This window comes from Notothenia coriiceps, unplaced genomic scaffold (genome assembly GCF_000735185.1).
Source record: "Notothenia coriiceps isolate Sejong01 unplaced genomic scaffold, NC01 NC01_scaffold00024667, whole genome shotgun sequence".
NCBI lineage: Eukaryota > Metazoa > Chordata > Actinopteri > Perciformes > Nototheniidae > Notothenia > Notothenia coriiceps.
In genome coordinates this window covers 6,740,385-6,766,459 of record NW_011357368.1, presented here as the reverse complement: position 1 = coordinate 6,766,459, position 26,075 = coordinate 6,740,385, and the positions used below count along the sequence as shown (strand labels likewise).

The 26,075-nt window shown below is 42.0% G+C and overlaps 3 protein-coding genes across 5 annotated transcripts in view; 2 read left to right on the top strand and 1 right to left on the bottom strand.

The window, feature by feature from the left end:
- The window catches only part of LOC104955465 (elongation of very long chain fatty acids protein 4-like), a 5,006-nt gene extending 137 nt beyond the window's left edge, over window positions 1-4,869 (top strand). The window contains exons 2-4 of the mRNA XM_010782792.1: window positions 1,228-1,399; window positions 2,696-2,823; window positions 2,961-4,869. Of these exons, the coding sequence (XP_010781094.1) occupies window positions 1,228-1,399; window positions 2,696-2,823; window positions 2,961-3,281 (621 nt within the window). The 3' untranslated portion in view covers window positions 3,282-4,869. The remainder of the gene's footprint in view (window positions 1-1,227; window positions 1,400-2,695; window positions 2,824-2,960) is intronic.
- Window positions 4,870-9,806: 4,937 nt separating this feature from the next.
- Window positions 9,807-19,251, top strand: LOC104955294 (protein SOGA3-like). Of its 3 annotated transcripts, XM_010782579.1 has the most exons (13): window positions 9,807-10,019; window positions 10,983-11,732; window positions 11,981-12,205; window positions 12,307-12,465; window positions 12,860-12,931; window positions 13,226-13,545; window positions 13,746-13,905; window positions 14,375-14,444; window positions 14,643-15,189; window positions 15,301-15,430; window positions 15,555-15,632; window positions 15,774-15,892; window positions 18,967-19,251. In XM_010782579.1, exons 2-12 carry the CDS (start codon window positions 11,037-11,039, stop codon window positions 15,801-15,803), a joined length of 2,487 nt encoding a protein of 828 aa, XP_010780881.1. In that variant the 5' UTR covers window positions 9,807-10,019; window positions 10,983-11,036; the 3' UTR covers window positions 15,804-15,892; window positions 18,967-19,251. The 3 variants fall into 3 exon arrangements, with proteins under 3 accessions (XP_010780881.1, XP_010780882.1, XP_010780880.1); XM_010782580.1 differs by lacking the exon at window positions 15,555-15,632; XM_010782578.1 differs by having other exon boundaries at window positions 15,555-15,892.
- A 3,147-nt stretch (window positions 19,252-22,398) lies between these two features.
- The window catches only part of LOC104955464 (elongation of very long chain fatty acids protein 4-like), a 7,898-nt gene continuing 4,221 nt past the window's right edge, over window positions 22,399-26,075 (bottom strand). Inside the window, exons 3-5 of the mRNA XM_010782791.1 lie at window positions 25,241-25,428; window positions 25,069-25,149; window positions 22,399-22,473 (exon numbers count right to left, since the gene is read on the bottom strand). Coding sequence (XP_010781093.1) covers window positions 22,399-22,473; window positions 25,069-25,149; window positions 25,241-25,428 — 344 coding nt within the window. The remainder of the gene's footprint in view (window positions 22,474-25,068; window positions 25,150-25,240; window positions 25,429-26,075) is intronic.

Genomic DNA, 26,075 nt, shown 5'->3' with positions numbered 1-26,075 from the left:
TATATAAGTATAACATGGACAAGTAAATAAAATAAGTTTAGTAGGAAGATGTGGATTTATTTTCTCTCACCTTGTAATCACAATCAAACAATCTATAATTTAGCTCTGGCCTTGACTCAAAAAAAACACTTTGTTGAATTGGACACATTTTTTGAAGCTCTATTGACTGACATGCAATGACTGGGACTGATGGAAGAATCTGAGAGGAATGAACTATAGGAGCAGAGAAATAATTCTATTTAAAAGACAACAGCTTCATAAGAGGCCAACAAGAGTCACAAGGGTTGTCACTTTGCTGAAGGATAGTTGTGACCAGCTATCCAGGCCAGACTCTAAAGACTTTCCAAGGGGTAAAAATGCTGCTACTGGAGTACTGACTGGAAGTATTGCTGATATCATGTCTACCATATCCTCTTAAAATACTCTGTCCAGCAATATCAGTCTCAGGAAGAAAGGTGTTTTAACGCTTATTCAAAATAGCAAAGAAACATGCATTCTTGTACTCAAGAGAGAACATTGACAGAGGATTACTCAAAAAGTACACAGTAAAGGTACTTGTGGGAGTTGTTTCACTCAAGAAGAGCTAATGGCAGAAAAAATAATAACAAACTCGAGAGACGGCTGAGTTGACCGCAGTGCAGATCGCTGCATAGTTTAAATCTCCTTACAATGTTGTCCATTTTAGATACAGGCTTATTATATTTACAGCCCGTAATAACATTCATTTTCTGGGCTCAATATGTGTCTTGGCTGTTTTCGTTGTGATCATCGTTGTGTTCACCTTGTTTATAATATTATCACAGTTCCAAGAACACGAGTGCTTTTGTTTTGAAATCACTTGAGTTTCGCCCGCCCCTCGCTCCAATGACCATATGACCATTTAGTAAGGTAAAAAGCAAAAAGGCCTCTCAGACGCTCTTCCGTATACTTGTTTAATAAAGAAAAACAAATGGACGGTAGATACACGGATTAGGGATCATGGAAGGTGTTCAATTTCACCTTCCTTCCCTCTGCTCCATGACGTAGTTACACGCCTGTCTCAGGTGACATCCAGGTTAATGCAGAAGGATTTAAGGAATTCAGCTGAATCATATTGATTGTACAACAAGTTCAAAGTGAATAACTCTTGTTTATATTTTAACCGTCTGTGTTTCTCCTTTTTCTTTTTCTTCCTTCACTTGTCTGTCTTCTCCCATCAACCTGTTTCTTATATTCTGTGTATGACAGGTGGCAGGGGCTCTGTGGTGGTATTTCGTTTCTAAGGGCGTTGAGTATCTGGACACAGTGTTTTTCATTCTGAGGAAGAAATTCAACCAGGTTACTTTCCTGCACGTTTACCACCACTGCACCATGTTCACGCTCTGGTGGATCGGCATCAAATGGGTGGCAGGAGGACAGTGTGAGTAGCTCATTCTGTGATGGAGTTCTACATTATCTTACCTCTTAAGTAATACAATATGTGACCCGCTCTATCGAAATCAGTCGGAAGTCGCAACGGCTCATTTCAAAATAAACGTGGATTTGCTTAAAAAACTATTTTTTCGGGGTTCGGGTGTTTTGTTTGATTTTAAACAAACAAAGTCTTGGCTTTCAGAATATGAAACTTTTATTTCCAAACTCACACGATAAATACATTCTTTAAGCTTGTAAAGGGAAGATGACAGGCAATCTGCTCTTCCGCAGCGCCGCCCCCCCTCCCTCCGCTGACATTATGAATGTAAGGCATATAGTAATCATAAATAACACGGCAGGGTCCGTTACAGTTTGTTTTCATCTGATTTCAATTAAACAAAGTCTTGGCTTTCAGAATATTAAACTTGTTTCGGCAAATTCAGATGATAAATACAACTTTGAAGCTTGTAACGGCATAATTACAAGCGGAGAACGGAGTAACTTAACGTCACAGCAGGCATAACAACAGCCGGTGTTTCTCGTGAGGGTTTTGTCTGGGAAAAAAATGCAATACACACAAACGCAAAAATACACAAACACACACAAGTATACACACACACACACTCGCGAGCTTCCCCCAGACCAGTAATCCAAACGAAAATATCTTCCCTCCGTAGTATTTTGATCATTTGCTCCGCTAATAATCAATCAGATCGATGGATTCCAGAGAAGAGAAAACTTTGAAGGCCTTTTTCTCAAAAATTATGACTCTGTAACAGTCATTATATAATGTGACATATTTCGCTTAATATTTGGAGTACAAAAACAATCCTGATATCATTAGAAAGCTAGGAATATCCTCTTTCCAGCAGTGTATACAACTCAAAATGTGTCTTCGGGTCAATGCGACTGATTTCGAGCAGGTCACATACTGTATGTGTTTCACCATCAATTACAATTGTGGTCTTTACTCCCCCTTTTTCCTTTAGTTCTAGTTCAAATTAACATTTCTTGTTTTGCGAGTTGTGGTAAGTTGGAAGAGGGGCCTTTACATGCCTTTGTTCAGAGGGCATTTGTGCCAAAATACATGCTAACAATAACATCATTATTTGTATCTCTGTGTGTCAATGCAGCTGGAAAATGAATCTAAAATGCTTTCAAGCATTCAGTTTGTAGTTATAATTAATTTCAACCTAAAGTGGCTAAAAGTACATAGAAAGGCTCACAGAAACTAAATGTGTGTAACAAAACTGTATGATAATAGCACCACAATTATCATCATCATCATGTTTTCATTTTGCAGCGTTCTTTGGAGCACACATGAACGCAGCAATCCACGTCTTAATGTACCTGTATTATGGCCTGGCCTCCTGCGGACCTAAGATCCAAAAGTACCTGTGGTGGAAGAAATACTTGACCATCGTCCAGATGGTAAGATATTACCTCAACATGTGGCTAATTAAAATAGGAAAATTTGTTTTTTTAACAGATTCGGGAAGGTTAATATAACCTCAATTAAGCTTTTGCAACACATCTCAGCCAAATCTTTGTTTCTCTCTGTGTATCAGATCCAGTTCCACGTCACCATCGGCCACACAGCCCTGTCTCTCTACGTCGACTGCGACTTCCCTCACTGGATGCATTACTCCCTCATCTGCTACGCCATCACCTTCATCGTCCTCTTCGGGAACTTTTACTACCAGACCTACCGCCGCCAGCTGCCTAGGCGCGACGCCTCCTTTTCCAAAGCAGGGAAGGCCCTCTCTAACGGGAGCCTCAACGGGCTCAGCAAGGCCGCCAACGGAGCCATGGTGTTGGGGAACAAAGAGGAGAAAACCCAGGAGAGCTCTGGGAGGAGAAAGAGGAAAGGAAGAGCTAAAAGAGATTAGAGGAAGAGGAGCGAGAGAGGTAGAGGTGAGGTAGGGCCTTGCTATGGGTTCTAGGTTGATTGTGCTAAAACACGAGAGACTTAATGTGAGGAAGATAGATGGATGGATGCGTTAGGATGTGTTTATTTAAGCCATGATCTAAGTTGTCGTAGATAAAATATGAGACATGCTTGTGTTGAGAGGATTGTTTTGTTAGTAAGAGGTGTCAAAGGTCATGCCCAAGGTTATAATAACGCAAAATACAGTAGTGTAAGGTAGGGGATAGATCTTAGCATTCCCCCTCTTTATTGTGGTGCCAAGTACTGTAGATCTGGTTCAAAAAGTGACTTTCAGCGACTAAAAACTGAGCCTGGAGAGGAAACACCGTTTACCAGTCCTGCTAGGCATGCTGGGAAAGCTACATCAAATGCATCTGAGCTGCTTGAAAAATCATTGTTATTGTTACTGCTGTATTGAGACAGGAATACGCATCATAACATATGCACCAACTTATATTTATGTCTATCATTTTAATGTGTTTCACTTTTACATATTTAAAACTGTTGATCATGTACAGTTTCATGTCATTCATATCCTCATCCTATTCAAGCTGTTATTAATGTTACGTGAAAGAGTCTTAAGTTTGCAGTTTACTGAATACACACTATTTAACCTTTATTTCAAGTTGTGGACTCCACCACTCACCTTTGAGCTGTCACCCATAGGGGCAAAGTTACAGAGGTAAAATAAATCAATAACCGGAGGTAATATGTACATAGAAATAGAAATAGCTGTCTATTTCTGTACACAACCCTATCAGGTTTTATACATCCCTACGTGTGTGTAATGTGATGAAATGTAATGCATAATATCCAGGGAAAGGATGGATCTGATGATTATCTCAGTGTTACCTCAATCTGACAGAAAGGCTGGTGGAGTTTTGTCTTTGCAGATGTTTACTTGTCTTTTTATAATATATCTGACGTTGTTGTTTGTCTTACATGCCGGTGAATATGTTGTGTGCCGAACAGAGAAGTGGTGGTGGAGAATTCAAAACAACAAGCTAACTATTAAGCCTATCTTGAGCACCATTTTTTTCCCATATCCAAACCAATATCTCTTTGTGTCTATACTTTCAGGTTTAATCTGAGTCCTGACCTGGATGAATGTAAATGTATGAAAACATTTGGATTCAGCAAGATAATAGCTTGGATTTATAAACAAAATGAGCTGGTTAACTGGTTCTACAGTGACTTTGTACTATGAAGACTAACGTTTCTCTGCCTATATAGAGTATAAATCACAATTGATCTGCAAATCCAGCTTTATATCCTCCATTAACAATGCATTTTAATGTTATTAATTGTTTTTTTATTTTTTATGTAAATATCAATTTTCATGTTACTGAGAGTGCTTGTCTGTGTATTTATGTTCTTTTTGTGCTGTACATAATTACATATTACATTGTGATATTTTGTACACTGCGCATTTGGGGATGTTCCCAGCCTGTAAGCTTGGACGTTTATATGTCCACATTGCTTCTGTGTTTTTTTTTTAAAAGTATCATAACTCTCTTCAAATTCAATTAAACGGAATGCCTGTACAAATGGCTGGCTTCCTTTTGCCACTTTATTTAACATTTTAGTTTTTTTTACAGACAGTATTTGATATTATATGTGTTTCCAGACTATGTTTTGACTTTGAAAACACAAAAATGGTAAGAGATGTGCAGGGTTGGTTTCCAACACTAGAGGGGGCCATGGTTACTTTACAGGTTCACAGATACAGTGTGCTCAATACTTCCCCAGTCATCAAAAATCCACAGTAATTATGGAAAGTTCTTCTCCTCAAGAAAAATAACTTTTTAACATTTACTAATACCAGGAGAACCACATAATCTCTCAAAAGTTTTAATGGACAGCTTTGAATAATAAATTCAAATACACTTTAAATCATGGTTATCAGTTTGATATCGCCTTGGTGTTTTTCCAAAACTCTCTGCATAGTTGGGATGAATATAAATATATCAACTTATGTGCCGTACTAAGGTACATTTTCAAGGTACTTGCACTTTACCTCAGTATCTTTTTTTCAGATACTTTATACGATAAGATTGTCATATATATCCAGTGCATATCAAGTAGTTACCATGTGCTGTACCTTAACCAACTTCAACAATACAAAACTGCTTTTATGTTAATAATAATGCGATAGCGTTAGATATGTAATCATTTAGAAAAGGAACACTTAGCATCATAAGTATTTAACCTTCTTATATTTTACATTGCGCTAAGAATACTTGGATGTAGGACTGGTAGTATTTTCTGATTGTGGTATTTCTCTTTTACAAATAACTTATAATACCACTATTGAAGCCAAAATACACACATTGCGTATAACTTTGACAGTTGTTGTCACTGGCTTTCCCAAACTTCTGTCTTTGTAATCAATGCACTGAAGTGGGTATGCTCTCAAAAAGAGTGCAGTGGTCTTGAATGCAGCTGAAGGCCTGACTCCTCCCTGACCACTCCCCTCATTAGGGCTGATTATAAAAGGCACCTGTTGACCTTTGTTTTGAGCTTTGACTCTGTCTGTCATGGTCAGTGGTACAGGTAGGTTGTCTATTTTAACACATGGATACTTTTCTTTCCTCAGTCTCTATCTTGAATGATCACTGGTTCTGCTTCCAATTGTCATGCACACCTGTAGTGAGTAGTGCTCAAACTTTTAAAATTATTTGTATGGCGCATGGTGAGCCCTTTTCAACCCTATTTAACCTTTTTGTAGGTTGTTTTTGCTCTTGTTTTGCCTTGTGTTTTGATTTGCATTTGGCTTACTTCATGGGTTTTGTTTTTCCTTTGCCGGTTTTTGTTATCTTACTGTTATGTTTAGCTTGTAGCTTTTTACCTTTGTTTTGCTTATAGCTTTGTGCTTGCCTCAGTTACCCTCAGTGTTGTATAGCACTGGGGGGCACAAGAGAGTTACCTGTTTGCTGTTTGTGTGGTTTGATGTGACTGTCCCTGACTCCCTGGTGAGTATATGGTAGCACGGTAGCACCCGAGTTTCACTAAAAGTAGCCTGCCACACAATTTACTGGCCTCAGCACTTTTTAGTTTTTTTTCTAGATATATTCCAATTTTAAATGTAATAATTGAATGGTCTACTTTAAATACATTTGGTGATAAAGTTCATTTGAACCAGATATTTCTGTTATTTTTGAACTATTTTATCTTCCAGCAACCATATCTTTAGTTTCCTTTTTTCTTTTATTCGCTTTAGTAAAACGTGTTTATATTTTTAAATGAGTCCCTCGGTCTCTAAACCAACCTGTGTCTTGATTGCGTGTGAAACTAAGGGTTTTGGTAAAAGGTAACACATTGCCCTGTGTCTATTTCCTAGGGTGAAACTCCCATGGCATTGTTGGTCGTCTATCTTTTAACCATCTATTGTAATAAAACTTAAACAGATTTGTTTGGGTATGAACAAACTAAATAAAACATAAAGTAGGTCACAATTTTGTTTTCATGTTGTACGTCCCCTTACCCTTCACCAATATTGACAATACGCATCAAAGTCTGCAGCAGTATTTGTGCTTCCAATTTAGGGTGGGGTCGTGACTATCATATCTTAAATAAAAGGAAAAAGAACTGGAAATATAAAACCGTTCAACTCCCGGAAACCTGTTTGGTAGGCAAAAGATACAACCCTTTACATTTAATTTATAACAAAGCTCATCCCATCCCTGAATTCTCCTCAATTTTGATGGGTGTAGACAAAGGTTTCCATGGCAACTGTACACAGCAGCTGTCTGACACCGCCTACCCCCTCATCCTCCCAAATACACCCCACCCGCTCCCAATGCACCCTCTCCCAGTGCACCCCCTCCTCCTGCTTCCTCTCCTTGAATCAGCTGTTCTGTGGGAAACAGCCACAGCGTAATAAACTATTTAACAGCGTTAAAGTGCTTAGTGTGTGTGTGGGTGGATTAGAGAGTGGAGGTTGCATTTGTGTGTGGCAGGAGAGATTGAGAAACAGTGTGTTGTGTGCACCCTCCTGCAGAGTATATGGGTGGGAGGCCTCCATTAGCAGAGGGGTATTACATGGTTGATGTTTATTATTCTTCAAGCCAGAGCTATCATTTCACAACTCGGTAAAAAAAAAAACCTTACCCAAAAAATCTCCCTGGATGGTGGCCACTTATCCTTCCAACTTTATCAGCCCTTTTGTCATGATTCTTCTGGGTGACAAAAACATCCTTAAAGCATGAGAGCGAGAGCTCTGTGAAAGAGGATCCAAGAAGCCCAATGATTTATGACTGCTGATTTTTCATTGGCACTCAAAGGCCTTGCAGTGCTTATGAAATAGTAAGCTATTACAATTTTTTGTTTTGACACAAAGGCAGATTCGGTCTGCATAGCATCCTTAGCTTAAGTGTGCTAGTTTTGTATTAATGCTCATTAGTGTAATCTCATTGATGTGTGGCTTTTCAATTTCACGTCAGTCAAACTAATGCCTTTATTCCAATGTTGGTCTTAATAAAACTAAATGATATCACTCTTTATTCATACCCATGAATAGAGCATGAGTACATCTAACTATAAAAAGCATTTATACCAGTCGGTGTGTCTGTATTTGTTCAGAAGTGCATCCTTCAGTGAAATCCCAAGTGGTTTTAAGAGAAAAGGAACAATTTTCCTGCCTGTCTGAAGCTCAGTTGATATCTGGAGCACAGCAACTGAGAATCGAGACAGGCATGTTTTCATGCCTCATGCACGTTTTGGACCAATAAGGCACTAGATCACAAATCCCTCCTGTTTACCTGCCAGAAAAAGTGCTTAAAGACTTATGATTTTTCATTGCCTACTACAGTACATGGAATGTCATTATTATAAGAATATGTTTTCAATTAATTAAACAATAAAAATGTATGTATAAGGCTATACTTTAAATCTTCCCCTGATGATTGTGTTCAGAAGTAACAGTAAATCCCGGCACTGATACTGCATCATGACACTGCAGAATATTCCTGACTGAGGCAGTGCCTGGGATCCCTGTCAACATACTGTTAGTGTGATGATCCTGGGTTAGAGTGTTGGTGAATAATATAGAAAGTGAGAATGAGAGATTTGTGAGTGTTAAATGAATGAGGGTGTTATTTTTAGATGGAAGCTCATCATGGCCTCCCTCTCTCTCACATCTACCTTCTGCTATCACCAGTACATGATGTTGGATGAAGGAAAAAGGGAGCAGAGAAAAAAAAACAAGGGGTGTTGAAAAGAATTGTTTGAGTGTCATATCTTTGTTTGATCTTAAAAAAATAATCGTAATTTAATTCAATCCCAGTGTGAGATTAAAAGGAATACAGAATTGAGGATTCATTCCCAGCGATTTAAAGAAACTGAAGTCTTCTCGGTTCATGAGGACACTCTCTTTTTTATTTTACTTGAGATGAAGCAGAATAATAGGTGATCTTATCTGGCACATGGGCGCCTCCATGATGCAGACATCTGTCACTTTAAGTAAGCAAATGATTGAATAGGCCTGGGGCAGAAGGAGAGGATAGGTGGGGGAAGTGGTGAGTGTGTCACTGTGGAAGGGGGTGAAAATCCCCAAACATCTGTTATCCCATTCAGTGAAATGAATCATCATTCTTGGCCAAAGCTGGCCGATTGGCCCCGCAACATCTTGTCTGGTAATTAAACTGTGATTACTACAGAGGGCAGTCTTATTTCTCAATGGATGCAGATATAGTTTGTAAAAGCCTGTGACAGAAACAAATGGATTGCAGAGGAGGCTAAGAGCTGTGGTCACTGAAGCATTGACGGAAGCTAAATCCATGCCATAACACTTTCAGAGCAGAGACAATCCTAGCTTTCAACTCATCCCTTGCGTTTCCTGCAGACTAACTTGTTATTTTGCTCACAGGGGATGGTGCATGCAACACCAGCTTGCCTCCTTTGTGGTGTATCTTTAAACAACTATGAGCCATGGGTGTGTGCTTTATCTTGTCGGCACAGGGCCAAGAGTTAACAACTCCAAATGACTGGCGAGATGGGTCTGGCCCACATATAATTCAATAAAGTGAAGATGCCCTGAGAGGAGGTCCTCAGTAAACATTTCCATTGGAAAACCTCACATTAGGCAAGTCACAATCACCCATCTCCAAACATCATTGGACACTGATTTCTGGGCCTTTGCATGACTACAATGTGCAACAGCTTCATTTGCAGTCTGAGAAAGAAAGACAAAGAAAGAGAAGAATAAGGAGACAAGAAACAATATCAAGTAAACCATGAGGTTATATTGATATAATTCCTGTGTGTACAGAAAGTCCCACATTATTGATAAATAAGCTGTAACTGCAAAGTCTCCTTTCTCTTGGCATAAAGTGCACTGCCCTTGGAATATAAAACATATTAAAACACTTTGGAACAGTCCCATATTATCTAGTGGTCAATTTAAATCAATATGCTGAAGGTCAATTCAAATGACAGAATAAAAGGTGAATGTAGTTGCATTTGGCTGCATCCAATCACTGTTGGAGAGAGAAGGGGAGAGAGAGAGAGCATCCTGTCTCCTTCCAATGAGAGCAGCCTGCCAGCCAGCTCCACTTCCGTGAAGCCTCGGCCCTCCCAGCGATGATGTAATGTCATGAATATTGAAACAGGTTGCTCGGTGCTCGGGAGGCGCTCGAGCCAGCATCCCTTCTGCCTCCCCATCACCACTACCTTTCAGCAGCCGACAAATCAACCAGAAAAGGTAAGAAAATACATCTAAAGCTTAATAAATTCCACGTGATAAACTATTTTTCTTTAAAAGCACGTGTGTGCTTTAGATAAATGAGGCAACAGTAACCTGTAATGAAGGGCAAATGTGTGACTGGTCCACATTATGTTCTGTACTGTCAGGCCTCCGAGGTTGGTTTACTGTTGCTGCTTCCTATTGTTTGTATGTAGAAAAACTCATTGCTTTCTTGCTTGTTTGGACTCATTTAATTCCTCATTTAAACGGCACTGAATGAGGGATTGTGTGACAAGCAGTCGACTTTTTCGTGCTTTATAAATAGACAAAAGAAAAAAATGCATACACTGTGCCAACTGTGAAACAGGCAAGAGACACGATGTTGCTTCTGATACTTTTATCTTCCATCCATTTGAGTAATGAGTAATCGGGTAGTGGCATATATGATCAGTAAGATGATAGCTGACGGGAAATGGCAGAGCACTGCCCGGATGTGGCTAATCATTTAATATCAAGAAGCTGGACCGTCCTTTGTTTCTTTTGGGTTGTTCGAGGATAAAATTACATTAGAGGCCATCTGATTTGTCAACTAAACATGTAGCATGCAGAATTTAATGGCCAATGACATTGCCTTCTCTTTGCTTTCGCTCTCTCGCCCTTTCGGAGGAAACGCGAGTGGCTGTTTAATTGTCCGAGCTGCAGCTGATCCCAGTTTATCAAACAGGGGATGAATGGCCGGACGCATTATTATTTGTGGTCACGTAGGCTACCTGTGTCTGGGTGCTGGCCTTATTAGCCTCGCCTAAAAAAACAAAACAAAAACATCTAAGAATCCAAGGCGTTTAATTAACCAAATCATTTCAGTTTTCACTCAAGTCAAGTAACAAACTTGGACCACTTGATCGTCTTGCTGAGGATTGATATTTATCCTTAATCACATCCATCGTTTAAGCTGAAAAGTCCATTGTTTTCCTTCTGCAGGGATACTGGTGTAGGGTATGGATGTTGTCGGGGATGCGCTGAGCCTTTGACACCATGATGAACCCAACCCAGCCAGACAATAGCAGCCGGAAGCAGCAGCAGCGCTCCTCGTCTCCAGCCGGCTCTAAAGACGGGGGATCTAAAGCCACGCTGAAGGGCAGCACCTCGGCAAAGCCCATCGCGGCAAAGCAGGCTGGAGGAGGCCGAAGCAGCCGAGGTCAGTCCCCCGTTTCAACGGGCAGGGAGCGGCAGGCCTGCGGTGCTCCTGCCGTCAGAAGCGCGGCTGCTGTTCAGGCGTCTGGTGCTGAAAGCCCGACGCTGAGCAGAGGCGGCACCCACACACCGGAAGACTCCCCCCGCATTGTTGCTGATGCCTCCTCGCCCTCCAGAGCAGATCCAAACCGCGTCGTCTCTGACCAGCCTTGCGCATCTAAATCCCCCAAACTGAGGAGCAAAACCCCGAAGGGAGGGGAGGCGGCGACGAGCAGCAACAAGAAGAGCTCTAAAAGCACAATAGGCTGCGGACCCGGTTTCTGGAAGGAGGGATGCTTGCAGTCCGAGCTTATACAGTTCCATTTGAATAAGAGCTTGGGGAAGAAAGGGACAAAGATGCAGACAAAATCAGCCTCACCGCCGGCCTCAGAGCTGGAGCTGTCCCCTGAGCCTGAGTGTCCACAGTCGGCTCCACAGCCGGACCAAGGACTGCAAGACGACATAGAGAGGCTGGAGGATGAAAACGAGGATTTAAAGGTACTGTTGTTAGGTATTTGTAACATATTGCAAGCCTGATCACTTTTATGTATTTATAGAAATTGGCATTATTAGCTTAGTCTTTGGTAGCACCTGTTGTATTTGCTTTCAGGCTGTATTTTAGCCTACTGCACATATAGCTGCTTTGTTTTTGAATATTATTTAATTAACAGGAAAGGAACATTTGTCATTGAGGGAGCCAGGTTAGTTTTAACTATTTTAAGATGCATTTTTAAATGTTCTGCCAGATTGAAATTGAGGAGATGCGGGCAGAGATGGATGAGATGCGGGACACCTTTTATGAGGAAGATGCCTGCCAGCTGCATGACATGCGTAGGGAGCTTGAGAGAGCCAACAAGAACTGCAGGATCCTTCAGTACCGGGTGAAGAAGGCCGAGAGGAAGAGGCTCCGGTTTGCAGAAAGTGGCGAGGTGGATGGAGAGCTGCTCAGAAGTCTGGAGCAAGACCTCAAGGTGAGTCTAGCCAGCTGAGCATCATTCTTTAACTTTTACCATCTCCATCAATATTTACAACTTCTCTCACGTCTGTGTCCTTGTCTCGGTTCTTCTCCCAGGTGGCTAAGGATGTCTCTGTGCGCTTACATCATGAGCTGGAGAATGTGGAGGAGAAGAGGACGAGGACAGAGGATGAGAATGAGAATCTGAGGCAGAAGCTGATAGAGACGGAGGTCACCAAGCAGGCACTGCAGAATGAACTGGAGAAAGCCAAAGAGGTGAGGAAATACCAAGTGTGTTCTTTCATCGCTTGTTAAGATGTGGGGAGAGGGTAAACAAAACATGATACTGTGTAATGGTGAATTCTGTACACAAACACTGTTTTCTATTGTTTATATTATTAGTGAATTACTTACAAACATGATAAAAAGGAATAACAAATACTAGTTTGGTTTTTTCGGGTGTTTTTGAAATCACTGTGAGCACTGTGATTTAAATATTTTACCAGAAACATTCTCGAGGGCGGCTTTAAACAGTCCTGTTTTTCAAATACTGAGCCTTCAGTGCTACATACTGTAAATCTCGATGATATCACTACCTTCAGTAAAAAAACAGTAAACGGATGATGATGATGATGATGAGGATGATGATGTAACCACTGTTTCCCTGCAGCTCTCACTGAAAAGGAAAGGAAGCAAGGATGGGCCGAAAGCAGAGAGAAAGATTCCACAGACTCCTATTGAGGTGAGTCAGCATTTACATGATTTATTAAGTTATAAACTCAACAGAGATGGTCAATAATGAGGTTGTTTTGCAATGCAATTTTCCATTAAAACCACAATGTAATGAACAATAGTTATACTTTTTAGTGAGTGAGAGAACCACAAAAACAACATGACTATCTTTCCATTACAATATGTGCTGAGGCATTAAAACTGATCCCAGAAATTACCTAATTTATTAGAACTCTCAGTGTGGAAATAAACCCCTTAAAAAAACATCCGTAATGAATAAAGAATCTCTGTTCCCAAACCACAGGAAGAAAATGAGGATTTGAAATGCCAGCTTGCCTTCATCAAGGAGGAAGCCCTCTTGATGAGGAAGAAAATGGCAAAGATTGACAAGGAGAAGGACCGCCTGGACTATGAGCTGCAGAAGTACCGCTCCTTCTACGGGGACGTGGACAGCCCTCTGCCTAAAGGTGAGGCTGGAGGGCCCCCCACCACCCGAGAGTCAGAGCTGAAACTTCGCCTGCGCCTGGTGGAGGAGGAAGCTAACATCTTGGGCAGGAAAATTGTGGAGCTGGAGGTGGAGAACAGGGGGCTGAAGGCTGAACTGGATGACATGAGGGAAGACAGGTACTTGGCTTTCATTCATGATTGACACAGTAGGAAAGGAAAGCCTCATACTTACCAAATAAGACATAGTTTGTGACAAGAAAATATTAAACATGGTTGAGTCTAACCAGACTGTATGAGGACACTTCTAAAACTAGAATTTGAAAAGAAGCGTCTGTTTATGAAATGTCACAGTTTATGAATGCTTCTTCCTCTCCTAGTCTGGCGGCAGCAGGACTGGATGGTTCTGGTGCTGGAGGTCAGCAGTGCAGAGAGCAGGGCGAGGCCTTGTCAGAGCTGAGGCAGCAGCTTCAGCTGGTGGAGGACGAGGCAGAACTACTCCGCAGGAATTTTGCAGATGTGGAAGAAGAGAACAAAAAGGTAGGTGGTTCGCTTGCCAAAAGGGCTAATATCTTAACAGGTCAACTGTATTGTTACCATAAGATCTAAACATTGCACAGTGTGACTACAATAAAGTAATGATTTCATATGGAAAGACTCAGCAAATGTCTATCACAGGGTATGTCTATTTTAAGCATTTTAAAGTATTTTAAGTCCATTCAAAATATTTATTTAAAAATGGCAATGTACTGCAAATATCATGACATATAGTCAATGTTTTCTATAATTACTCGGCAACATGAAACTGCTATAATTTCAGAGACCTAAGATGTAAAGTGTCTCCTCTTTTCTTGTGTATCTCGTGCTATTTTGGGCATCATCAATGACTTTGAGGCCTTTTTAAGTTTGTCTGTTACGTAAGCCTCGTGCATAAGAAATGCAAATGTGTGAAGCGTTGACACTTGCAGCACTTAGAGTAATTGGGAATAACATTCAGTTTCATCTCTAGGTGACGAATGAACTCAATAAACTGAAATACAAGGCTGGAAACCATGAAGCTGGATCGAGATATGGAGGAGGTTTGTTTGTATTTCATCTTTCAGTAAGCCTTTGTTGCAGGGGAAAAAAACTGCACTGCCCAAGCAGGAGATTGCTCTTTTTAGCTTGACAAATCTGTATCTGAACAAGTGTGTTTCACAAAGCCTCCAGGAGCTGCACATTTAAGTCTCATTTGCGGAGGTGTTCTACTTTTCATTGTCGCCTTGTTTCAACCCCAGGAGGAGCTGACTCCGCTAAAATGGAGGTCCTCCAGGAGGAGCTGAAAGCAGCACGTCTGCAGATCAATGAACTGAGTGGCAAAGTCATGCAGCTCCAGTACGAGAACCGCGTGCTGCTCTCCAACATGCAGCGCTACGACCTGGCCTCCCACCTGGGGATCCGCAGCAGCCCCCGGGACAGTGACGCAGAGAGTGATGGAGGACGGGACGACGACACCCCCTCGGCCTCAGCATCCTCCCCTCGCCTCCTCCCTCCCCACCGCAAGCGTGAGGGCCCTATAGGAGGGGAGAGTGACTCAGACGAGGTGAGGAACATCCGCTGCCTCACCCCGACACGTTCCCTTTTCTCACCTGTAGACAGTCGTTTTTTATCAAGAAGCCTGAAGGACCGGCAGCAGATGATAGACATCTGCATCGAGGCGGAGAGGCTGGGTCGGACCATCGATAGGCTCATCACAGACACCAGCACTATCATCGCCGAGGCACGGGTATTCGTCACCAACGGGGAGCTGTTTGCCAGGCTGGAAGAGGATGAGGAAGGTGGCAGGTATAAGACACATTAAAGTGGTTAGGAATCACCCCATTCAACTCACCCTCACCTTTTCTTTAAGTACAAGCAACATGTCAAGTCCAAACACACTTTATATGTGCTCCGCAGGATCAGAGACCATGAGCTGCTGTATCGAATCAACGCCCAGCTGAAGGCCTTCAGGAAAGAGCTGCAGAGCTTCATAGACCGGCTGGATGTCCCCAGGCAGGAGGACAAACAGGCGGAAGAACCACTGTCTGTAAGATAATGCAAACACTTGATCAAACAGCACATTTCTGTTTTCTAATATGCACTTTTATAACTACTTGTCAATCTGCCTCTCTATTTCCCCCAACCTTTTGACTTAACCGTCATCCATCCAGATGTTTCAGCCCATTATTTTGCTGATCCTCATTCTTGTTCTGTTTTCCTCACTTTCTTATGCCACCATTTTCAAATTGGTATTCCTTTTCACCCTCTTCTTTGTTTTGTAAAGCACACCCTCAATATCATGTTATGTTGATTTTTGTTCTTTTATTACAAATATTATTTGTACTTATTCGTTCATTTCAATTCTTTTATTTTTGAACATGTCACATAAGGTCACTCAAGGTACAGGACATTCATTCTAATTTTCCATACGATCCAAGCCACCCAACCACTCAGATGCAGGCTCAACATTTTCTGGATAACACATCGCGGAGGGACAGTGGATTGTTAGGTGAGTATGTAATTAAACTTGATGTGATTCCCAGCATTTCTCTGTCCAGTTACATCCTGACCAGCACTCTTATCAGAAACAATAATTTAGAAGAGTTTGCAGGCACTTCAATTGAAAAAAGTTATTCTTTATACAATTAGTTTCCCGAACAGTGTCCTTCACTCACTTATATACAAGAGAGGGTGTTTTTCATTCACAAGATGGAGGAATACTGGTTCAAAGCAGTGTTCTATGCTTTGTTCAAGATAGCTGAGCAATTATCATGCCTATCTCCCTAGAGGCCAAACATCAGGTTACACATCGTCACATAGTTATCATATGCCTGTAACAGAGTGTCATGTTTACCTTCTAGGAGGGCAAACATTCTGTCATATACATTGTCAGATACTTGGGTCTTTGGTATCACGCGCACTTCTGTATCCTTGAATGAACACATTCAGTATTTTCCCATCAGTCTGTAAAGCCAAAAGGTCATGAGATGTTGGAAAGAAACCTATACCATATCTGCTGCAAATGTTAATTTCTGAAGTTTTACCACGACAACAGCATTAATGAGGTCTATGAGCAGTACATTGTTCTTTCCAAAGTTTATGTAAGGAGAATGCACACAGACTACACACTCAAGTGCACACTGACAAAAAATAACAGTCATACACTCACTTACGTCTGACATCAAAACAAACATCAGTCAAATGTCTCTTTCAATTTCAGGCACTGTCTGAGTCATAATACAATATCAACATGATCTGTATCATCATAATGTCAGTAGGGAATATAGGAGTTTTGGCATTTTACCCATAATCCTTTTGGGGTTTTTGTGTTCAGAGTTGTGTAAAAACGGTAAAAATGCTCATGGGTGTGTCTGTAAATACTTTTCGGACCTGACCACCAGGACGGGGGAGGAACCGGTCCACTTCTTTCATCCCACCGGTGGGATGTTCTACTTCACATATTAGGGCCAGCTGTGTTGAAAGGGAGGGAGGGAGAGACAGGAAAAGAGAGAGAAAGGAGGATTTTATTCCCGTTATTGAAGCATCATTTCAGCTAGGCTGCTCAGTTGTTTTGACCAAGCAACTGCATCCACTCAAGACTTCAGTTCAGATACTTCGCTGACAACAAACTCGTGGATATTTTTAAGGACATTATGTTGCAACATTCAATAGCATATTACAGGAAGAGGTAAGGGTGTCTTTTTCCAAACGAGACATAATCGTCAGGCTTCAGACAGTGAAATATGTGAACCGTTTCAAGCTTGTTTTGGCGCTCGAGCGGAAGATTTGAAAATCACATGTGTCGCATAGAAAGCAGTTGCACGTTACTAGTTACTTAGCCTACTATGTCAAGAGTAACAAATGAGCTACAACATACTTTTTGCATGCCTGGCGTTGGAAACGGGCTTCTTTAGTTTGTGGCTAACGTCAGCAGCGACTTGTGTTATTATTTCTGTCAAGATGATAGTCATCCACCATCACCTCTCGTGCTCAAGTAGCAGAGAAATGGCAGCAGGCCAGGGTGGGAGTTCGCCTGCTACGACGAGGACATGTAGGAAAGTTAGCTTTTTACATGCAAGGTAAGACTAAGACACCGTTAGTTTTCCAACAGTGAAGAGATATTTGTGTTAAATGTAATCCCCTCAGGTGTTCTCAGTTGTTTGTTACCTCTGAAATGAGTGACAGTTAGCAGACAGATGTTTTGACGGCGTAAATTGATGTGTTGTCATCATGGTCACACAGCGCAAGGTGTTTTGCCGCCACTAATTAGAGTAACCCGGTGTGTATTAATGGACGTGCTCTACTGCTTCCTCCAGCTATCTAACTCCAGGAAAATAAACTCATGGTTACAGCGGGTAAAAATACTCCACAGCTCTTACATCAGTGCGGCTCCGTGATATTTTGGGACTTCTCCCATTCGCGTTGGAGTGGTTACTGGGTGTCTGTCTCTGTGCCAGCCCTGGACTGTCGCCTAAAACGACTCAGTGCAGGGGCGAGAGACGACACTGCGCGGCCTCAGATTTCGATATAAACATGTTAAAGAGAAGAAGAGGTGCAGCAGTGAGGAAGTAGGCCACTCGAGATAAAAGAGGACACCATGGGGACTCAGGCACAAGAATGACAGCAGCCGTGAGGACATGGAACGGACTAAAGCGTCCAGTCCCGCCGCCTGTGTGAGCACCGCTTCGGCTGCTGCGGGGCAGACGGGGGATATGGCCGGCTGTGGATAATTGTCTCTTTCAATTTGGACATGGCAAAGTGTGCTGTTGAACTATATCAAGAAACATTTCAACTTGTGCTTTACAAAGCAGAAATGAAGACTTTCAAAATAGCTTGGTGATTAGCATTCACCTTTTATCTCATTAAGTTAATGTTTTATTTTAATTCGCTGGAGGAATGTGGAGTGCGTTTATGAACGGCTCGGGGGTGCACGGTGGGGGCGGTGCAGGCGGGGGCTACGTCCCGTCTCAGGGATGGGAGTTTGTGCCGTGCTCCAGGATGGACAGGCCCGATAGAGGCAGGGGCAAAAATCGCAGCCCGTCGAGGAGGATCTCTTCTCCGCCCACCGTCTTCAGTCACATATACGACTCGCAGTTCTCTGCTACGGGAGAAGGTGGAGCAGGGACACAGCTTGAGTTCCTCAGGGGACAAATGTGGCCGGGTCCTGATGCCCAGCAGCAGCAGCAGCCGCAGCAAACACAACAAACGCGGCTTAAAAAGAAATTGGAGGATTTGAAAAAGCGACACATACAGGATAAGGAAGAATGGATGCGAGAGAAGGAGTCATTGTTGAGAGAAGTAGCTGACATACAAGTGATTAGAAATATTTACTACCCCTTTGAAGCTAAACATAGCTCTGTGTGTGCCTTTAGTGCTGTGTGGTACACATTCTTCTGTACGAGTAATGTATGGGGGGTTGTAGTTTTGTCAATGGTACTTTATTAGATGTGCTTGTATTTATTATCAAGTGTTGAATTATTTTTGATACTCTAATTGAACTGTGCAAAAGGCTAACTTTCCACTATGCAAGTACATCTGGCATATTTGGTTGACAAGAACGCTGCCAACTGTGTTTCCATGCAGGGAGGGGAGAATAGAAGGATATTGCTGGACCTGAAGACGGTTTTGGAGGACGTGCAGGCGGAGGTGAAGAGAGAGGAAGAGAAGAGGAGTGAGCTGCAGTTGCAGTACACCAGAGACGGATGTGCCTGGGATCTGGAGAAGGCCGAGCTCAAATGCAGGATTGCACAGGTGATGGTTATGATGGGGATGTGTGGGTAGAAAAACAAATAAGTCAGAGTCTGTGTGTGTGTATTTTAGAGAAATGTTTTCCATACTTTATATACAGTATAGCTGTGCATGTCTGGTTTGTGTGCAGGTGCATGCACTATTTCTGGACAAATACAAAGTAACACTAAACTTACTTAACAGCGATACCAAGTAGTGCACTTTAATATATATTGTATATATATATATATAAGTATTTTCTCATGTGTGTGCATGTCTAGCCAGTTTGGTGTAAATTGGGATGGCCTCCTGTGCCACCCACATGTCAGGGTGATAAGTCACGCTGGCATCCATCCAACTCAAGCCTGAGCTTAGACAAAAGATTTGCACATAGTCAAACCTATGTCCGCCCCTCAGCCAGACACAGACACCAAACTTTGCACTTAGCAGCCGACTCTCTGTATGAAACATTCACCCATTTTTCCCCCCCTGGGACGGCTACTGTTAGTGATTTTTTTTTTCCTCTTTTTAAATGGGAAGAAAAAACTTGGAGGTTAAGTTTGCATACCAGTGCCACGCTGTGTCAGGCATTGCACGGAACACTTGAAGAACCATGAATGGCTATTCTTCAAAGCACCGTGGCATGAATGGATTTGTTCTGGTTGCATCAGTAGATGGATTTATTTGGTTGCCTTTAGAAGTCTAAACCTGATTAGAAGAAAATAAAACTTTAAATTCTGCTCAACGTTTGTTCCCTTTACATGCTGGCATTCTTTGTGTGTCTCAGGACTCGCCATATCTCTAGTTTTTGTGATGACAGTGTTTCATTATCTGCCAGTCGAGCCCCATATGATTCCTATCACCGACTTCAAACTGATTGGTCACGCATTCACCCATCACACAGCTCTCCTCTTGTTCGGTCGACAAAGCGTTTTTTGATTCGAGTGATGAAGCTCAAAAATGTAATGCTAGAAATGAACAAGGTGGTGCAAGACCACTGCTGACACAATGTCACAGGAATGCAACACAAGCCCCTCTTCACACATGCACTGCATCCCTGAACTTATCTAGACACTACCCGGAGGAGGTGTGTAAGGACTCAAATGTCTGATTAAGTTCCACCAGGAAAAGAAACAGTCTTTACGTTGTCCTAGTCCATATTCAGTAGTAACATGGTTTCCCCTGATTGCAGATGGTTTAACTGCCATAATGCATTCTGCTCTGTGTGAGTAGATCCCTCAGTGTTGCTGTTGAGCTCCTCTCTTTGTCCTGCTGCCTCGGTGCTTTCTCACAGTGTGGCTGACAGAGAGCCTTATAAAAACAGAGAATTTTACAGTTCTGTTTTGTGTTTGCAAAGCCCATTGTGGCAGTGGGAGCTTAGCTTAGTGGGCTTAATCTACTGCATGAGTTTATACCACACTGATGTTTATACCAAGATGCTGATGTGCATTTAAGGCAATCTCTATTCGAATTGCCTGCCACTCTGGAGGATAATCAGGTTGTTTTGTTTGGGACAGCGGAGATTTCATGATGTTTTCTTTCTTTATACATTTGCAAAAAACACGCAGACCACAAAAGGGCCAAGGGAAATGTGACTTGGAGTTACGCCATCCTGGGCGGGGTAAGCTCCGTTGTAAAAGTTGTTTTGTCTTGATGCCACATCCTGCCACAGTTTATAGTTGTTGGTATGTGTTTACCAAGTGCTAATATATGGGTGCTTGTCAAATTGTCTTAAAAACATTCCCAGCTCAGTGATTAAAATAATAATTTACAGACTTCTGCACCTTTCTCCCTCATGAGGTACTTACATATTTGTAACAGGTCTAAAACCAAAGTCTACTGGTCTGCTTTTAGAATCAAGAAATGTAACATGGCAATGGATCATAAACAAAGATGTTAAAATCACATTTTCCCTATAATTAGGTAAAAGTAGTTTGTTTTAGCAAAGAGTAAACTGTATTACATTTTTGTAATGAACTGTCCTTAGTCTTTTCACATCTGATTGTCTAAACACATTCCCTGACTAGTTATGATGACGTTTCCTTTTCAGAAAACATCTTCTTATTGAGGTTCATATTGGACATTTCCTTAAAGGTCCCATGTCATGCTTTTCTGGTTATTACCCGTCCCCTTGTGTGCCATGTAGCATGTGTCTGCATGTAAACGGTCTGCAGAGTCACAAACCCTCAAAGTGCACCCTGTAGCAAGTAAAACTCTAACACAGAAAAGACCTGTCTATGCTGCCCCAGAACGCCTCGTTGGACGGATTTCTCTTTTCCATTTGTTTCTTCGGGGGAACCAAAATGGACCAATCCCGCGGAGCTCAACTCCACACCCAGGACCTTAGCGTAACATTTCTCAAACTAACAAGGGAGTCCCATTCGCACTTGGCAATGTAGCTCCTGGTTGGTAATAAGACGAGTTGTGGGATCGCCAGAAGAAAAATGCTCTCCGCAGACACCATTCCTCACAGCGTTTTATAAACCTTTTCTTACTCAATATCAACCGCACACTTTATTGTCTTTTACTCTGGCCTGTGAGGTGTTTCCGCCTGTGTGCTCAGGATGAGCTTCTCGGCTGGTCCCATGTCCGACTGAGAAGCCACACCAGTAAGCCCAGCCCAACGAGTCAGCGCGAAGCATCGCAACGCTCTGACCCAATCAGAGCCACCACTGGGCTCGACAGGCGAGGGGGTCCCGTTTAGGACAGAAGATGAATACAATCATACTTACGAGAGATGCATGTATGCAGAAACCATGTGAGTTGCGAAAATTGCAAACAATATAAAATCTATTCTAGTAGACCTCAACAATGGAATTTAATGATCAGTAGAAAATGGCCATGACGCTGCGGAACCCTTATTTTAAGTTACGCAGGTTCCAAAAGTTACCAGACCGTAACAAAAAGGCGTACCTTTTCTGATAATCACAGCTATTGATACAGACACAGACTACAGAAAAAAGGTGCTTTTTGCTTTGTTGCACAGGCGTTAATTGGCCACAACGGGTACCAATAAAAGACAAATTGTAACGAAGAAAAAAAAGAGCCTCGCTATTGGCCTCCCCAGGAGAGACTCGGCTCCTCATTATTGCATATTAATATATTTAGTTATTACCCAATTTGAAAAAATGCAGTAGTCTCTGGTTTTCTCTCCTTGGAGATCTCTTTCTGCAACAAAGCCAGTATAGGCTAGCGGTAGGAGCAGTCCCTAAACCAAAAATCATTTCTGAACATGCTTCGCCATATTTAGTTTGCAAAAGAAACAAGCTTTTAGGATTACAATCACCATCATCGTCTCAAATGAATGACCTTTAATATGGATACCTGGGTAGTTCCTGCGTAGCTTGTCTGGTTGTAAGAGGCCTGAGGACAGATAGCGGGAAGAGAGGAGAGATGCTTACGAAACATGGCTGTGTCATCTATAGTTATAAGTGTATACGTAGAATAAACACGAGAACAAAGGGCGATGAAAGAAATAGACAAGACTGCGCAAATCATACAAGTGTCAGTAGAGCAAAATGGGTGTAACATTCAATTCACTTAGCAAAGTGAAAATGTGAGCAAATTTCAACATGCGGTGAGTACTCCTTTTATCCAACATCGCTGGCTATCACTTTGCCAGTGCACGGAAAGAGCCCAATAGGAACTCAGANCGTGGAGGAGCCATCAGTGTATCCTCGGTTAGAGCTCCTCCAGAGAGCCTAGGAGCTCTAACCGAGGAGAGAGGAGAGAGGAGAGAGGAGAGGAGAAAGGAGGCTCTCTGGAGGAGCTCTAACCGAGGATACACTGATGGCTCCTCCACGGCTCCTTCATGGATGCATTTCCGGGAACAGAGATGTCTCAAAGAGTCGTGACGCACGGCCGGACTTATCTCAGCCAATGACAGCTCTGCATGCATCCCCTGGATATTATTTTCTGAACTGCTCTCATCGCAACGCAATGTTTACAGAGAGATCAACTGTGAGGTCCGTGCAGAAAGCAGAGCAGGGTGTAAAATATATATCACTCAGTATAACAGGCGTACTCTCTGTATTTGCTTTAGTTTAGTAGATATCTACAAACAAAGAGTCGATATTTTTCTAAAACCATTTAGTGCTTCACATAATAAAATACACAACGGCTGTAGCCTGATTATGCTTTAGGAGCTGTAGGTGCGTGTGTGTGGTATGTGTGTCCACATATGTAGCCTGTTATTGTCTCATTATGCCGCACTGTGAATGAATCAAAGTAAATATATAAGTCGTCGTGAACACATCTGTCCATCAGACAGAGGGCTGCTGTGCCGCCTCCTGTCATCATTAATGGACGTCTCTTTAAAATGACTGCTCAGAGGAGAGGAGTTCTCATTTCTCTAACCGCCTGCTGCTTCCCCTCCTCTCTCCTCGGGTCCCCTCCTCGGCTCCTCCGCTCTCCTGTGGGCGGGACTAAGTCTCGAGGATAGGAGTCGAGGAGGGGAGTTGAGGAGGGGAGTCGAGGAGGGGAGTTAGAGAAATGAGAACAGGCCCTTGTTAATCCTGACCTGTTTCTGGTGTCGTGCATTTGGGTCCTGAGCCTTGTGACATTCTTAACACTAGTGGCTGAGAAATAATCATATATCAAAAGACAGCAGCATCATAAGAGGCCAACCAGAGCGACAGAGTGTGTCACTTAGCCGAAGGATAGTTGTGACCAGCTATCCAGGCCAGACTCTAAAGACTAGAGTACTGACTGGAAGTATTGCTGATATCATGTCTACCATATCCTCTTAAAATACTCTGTCCAGCAATATCAGTCTCAGGAAGAAATGTGTTTTAACGCTTATTCAAAATAGCAAAGAAACATGCATTCTTGTACTCAAGAGAAGACATTGACAGAGGATTACTTTACTCAAAAAGTACACATTAAAGGTACTTGTGGGAGTTGTTTCACTAGTACTGAGTCCAACAGTGTCAATCAAGGAAGAAATGTTTTGTAATGCTTATTAAAAGAAAAACATGCATTCTTGTTCTCAGGAGGGGACATTGACAGAGGATTACTGGAAAAGTAAACAGTAAGTACTTCATAGTACTTGTGGGGGTATAGTTTCACTGAGTCCAACAGGATCAATCTCAAGAAGAACTAATGGCAACAAATAATTGTTAGTAGTAGGCTAACTAATACAAAGTCAAACAGTATCAATTTCATTAAGAACTAATGGTAAAATTATATATGTATCACTCATCAAAGATAGCAGACAAACATGCATTATGTACTATGGAGGGAACTCTGACAGAGGATTACTCACAAAGTACACAGTAAAAGGACTTCATTTAATTTCTGGTAGAGGTCAAACTAGTACCGAGTCCAAGAGTGTCAGTTTTATTAAGAACTTATGGTAAAGAATATTTGTATCACTCATTGAATATAGCAGGACAAAAAATTAAGAGCTGCTGATTTGAAAAAACAAACTCGAGAGACGGCTGAGTTGACCGCAGTGCAGAGTCGCAGCATAGTTTAAATCTCCTTACAATGTTGTCCATTTTAAATATAGGCTTATTATATTTACATCCCGTAATAACATTAGTTTTCTGGGCTCAAAATGTGTCTTGGCTGTTTTCGTTGTGATTGCTAAATTCACCTTGTTTATAATATTATCACAGTTCCAAGAACACAAGTGCTTTTGTTTTGAAACAACACTTATTACCCCTCTTCCACCTCCTACTTTTTCTGATAACAAAAGCAGGTTCTAGTTGAACGGAAGCTAATCATGTTTCCAAAACCATTGAGTATAGTAAAGCACTATGGTGAAGTCAAATAAATCTGTGAAGCATGGTACTCGTAATTAGCAGTGGTGTTTTATAACTTCTGGAAACTAATTACTGCACACACATGAACAATATGAACAAAGTTACATAAAAGAGCAGGTGCTGGTTAATCCATTGAGGTAAACATTTGTATTCATCGCAAGTGGATGTGTGTGTCTCCGCGCCAAACACTCACCCTGACTTCATTGGGGTCCTCTGAATAGTCCACCCGTTGACAAATGTAACTGTAGCTCGCTGACCGCGCTGCCATAAAAAGCTAGAAACAAATAGGGAATATCACCACTTTAGCCTCGTGGAGAAGACATACATGTTAAACAGAAGGTAGAATGTAGGTGATAGCAACCTACCTCTTTGAAGATGAAGAAATTGAGAAACACCATGCTGAAATTGTAGACAATGAGTGTTTTGCGGAGCTGGAAAGGCTCTCTGTTCTTCATGTATTTGGGCCCCAGCCAGAGGAATAGCAGGTAGGAGGTGCTGATGGCCAGCGTGGGCAGGGGGTTGTCCATCAGAGGCCATTTCGCCACTCGCTTGTCTGCGGGAAAGATGTTCTCATAGCATTACATAACTTTTCTTATTGTTCACATTACACTGACAAAGCGTGGGTCCAGTATCAGTTTATTTTAAGAGTGCACGTCCCACACAACAGGAGCACAGAGGCCAGATTAAGTCCAGAGGTCGCCTGTCTGGAGGTCGGTTGGATGCAGACACACTATTTGCATGTGCTACTTCTAAATTAGTATATAAGTGTGAAGGTGAAAGAAACTTTGTCTTTACATGATCTATTCCAGTTCAATTATAAACAGGAGGAACAAATGAAGGAGCAAAAGAGAATATGGCTCATTAAGAATCAACGTATGTTGTGTGTCAATTTATCAACAAGTTCTCCAAATCATACGTCCAAATAGGTAGATTGTTCAAGCCCTTATTACGACCAAATAGCTCGATTGTTCAAGCGCTTATTACAACTTATAAAACGGACAAGTCAAATCAAGGAATCTGATTGGTTCTTAGCCGTGATATACTGAGCGTATACCACGGGTAGAATTGTAAATTACTTTTCACAACAAGTAAGTATCCCTCCGCGCCTGAGAAAAACAGTATACAGTTGGGCTGAAAAGCAAACTACACGCCCCTTAGCTGTGATATAATGAGCATATACCACGGCCTGTCGTGAGCTAT

Coding starts and splice junctions, on each gene's coding strand:
- LOC104955294 (XM_010782578.1), top strand. CDS start 11,037: ATGATGAACCCAACCCAGCCAGACAATAGCAGCCGGAAGCAGCAGCAG. Junction 12,932..13,225: donor TTCCACAGACTCCTATTGAG/GTGAGTCAGCAT, acceptor CCCAAACCACAG/GAAGAAAATGAGGATTTGAA. Junction 13,906..14,374: donor TGGAAGAAGAGAACAAAAAG/GTAGGTGGTTCG, acceptor TTTCATCTCTAG/GTGACGAATGAACTCAATAA.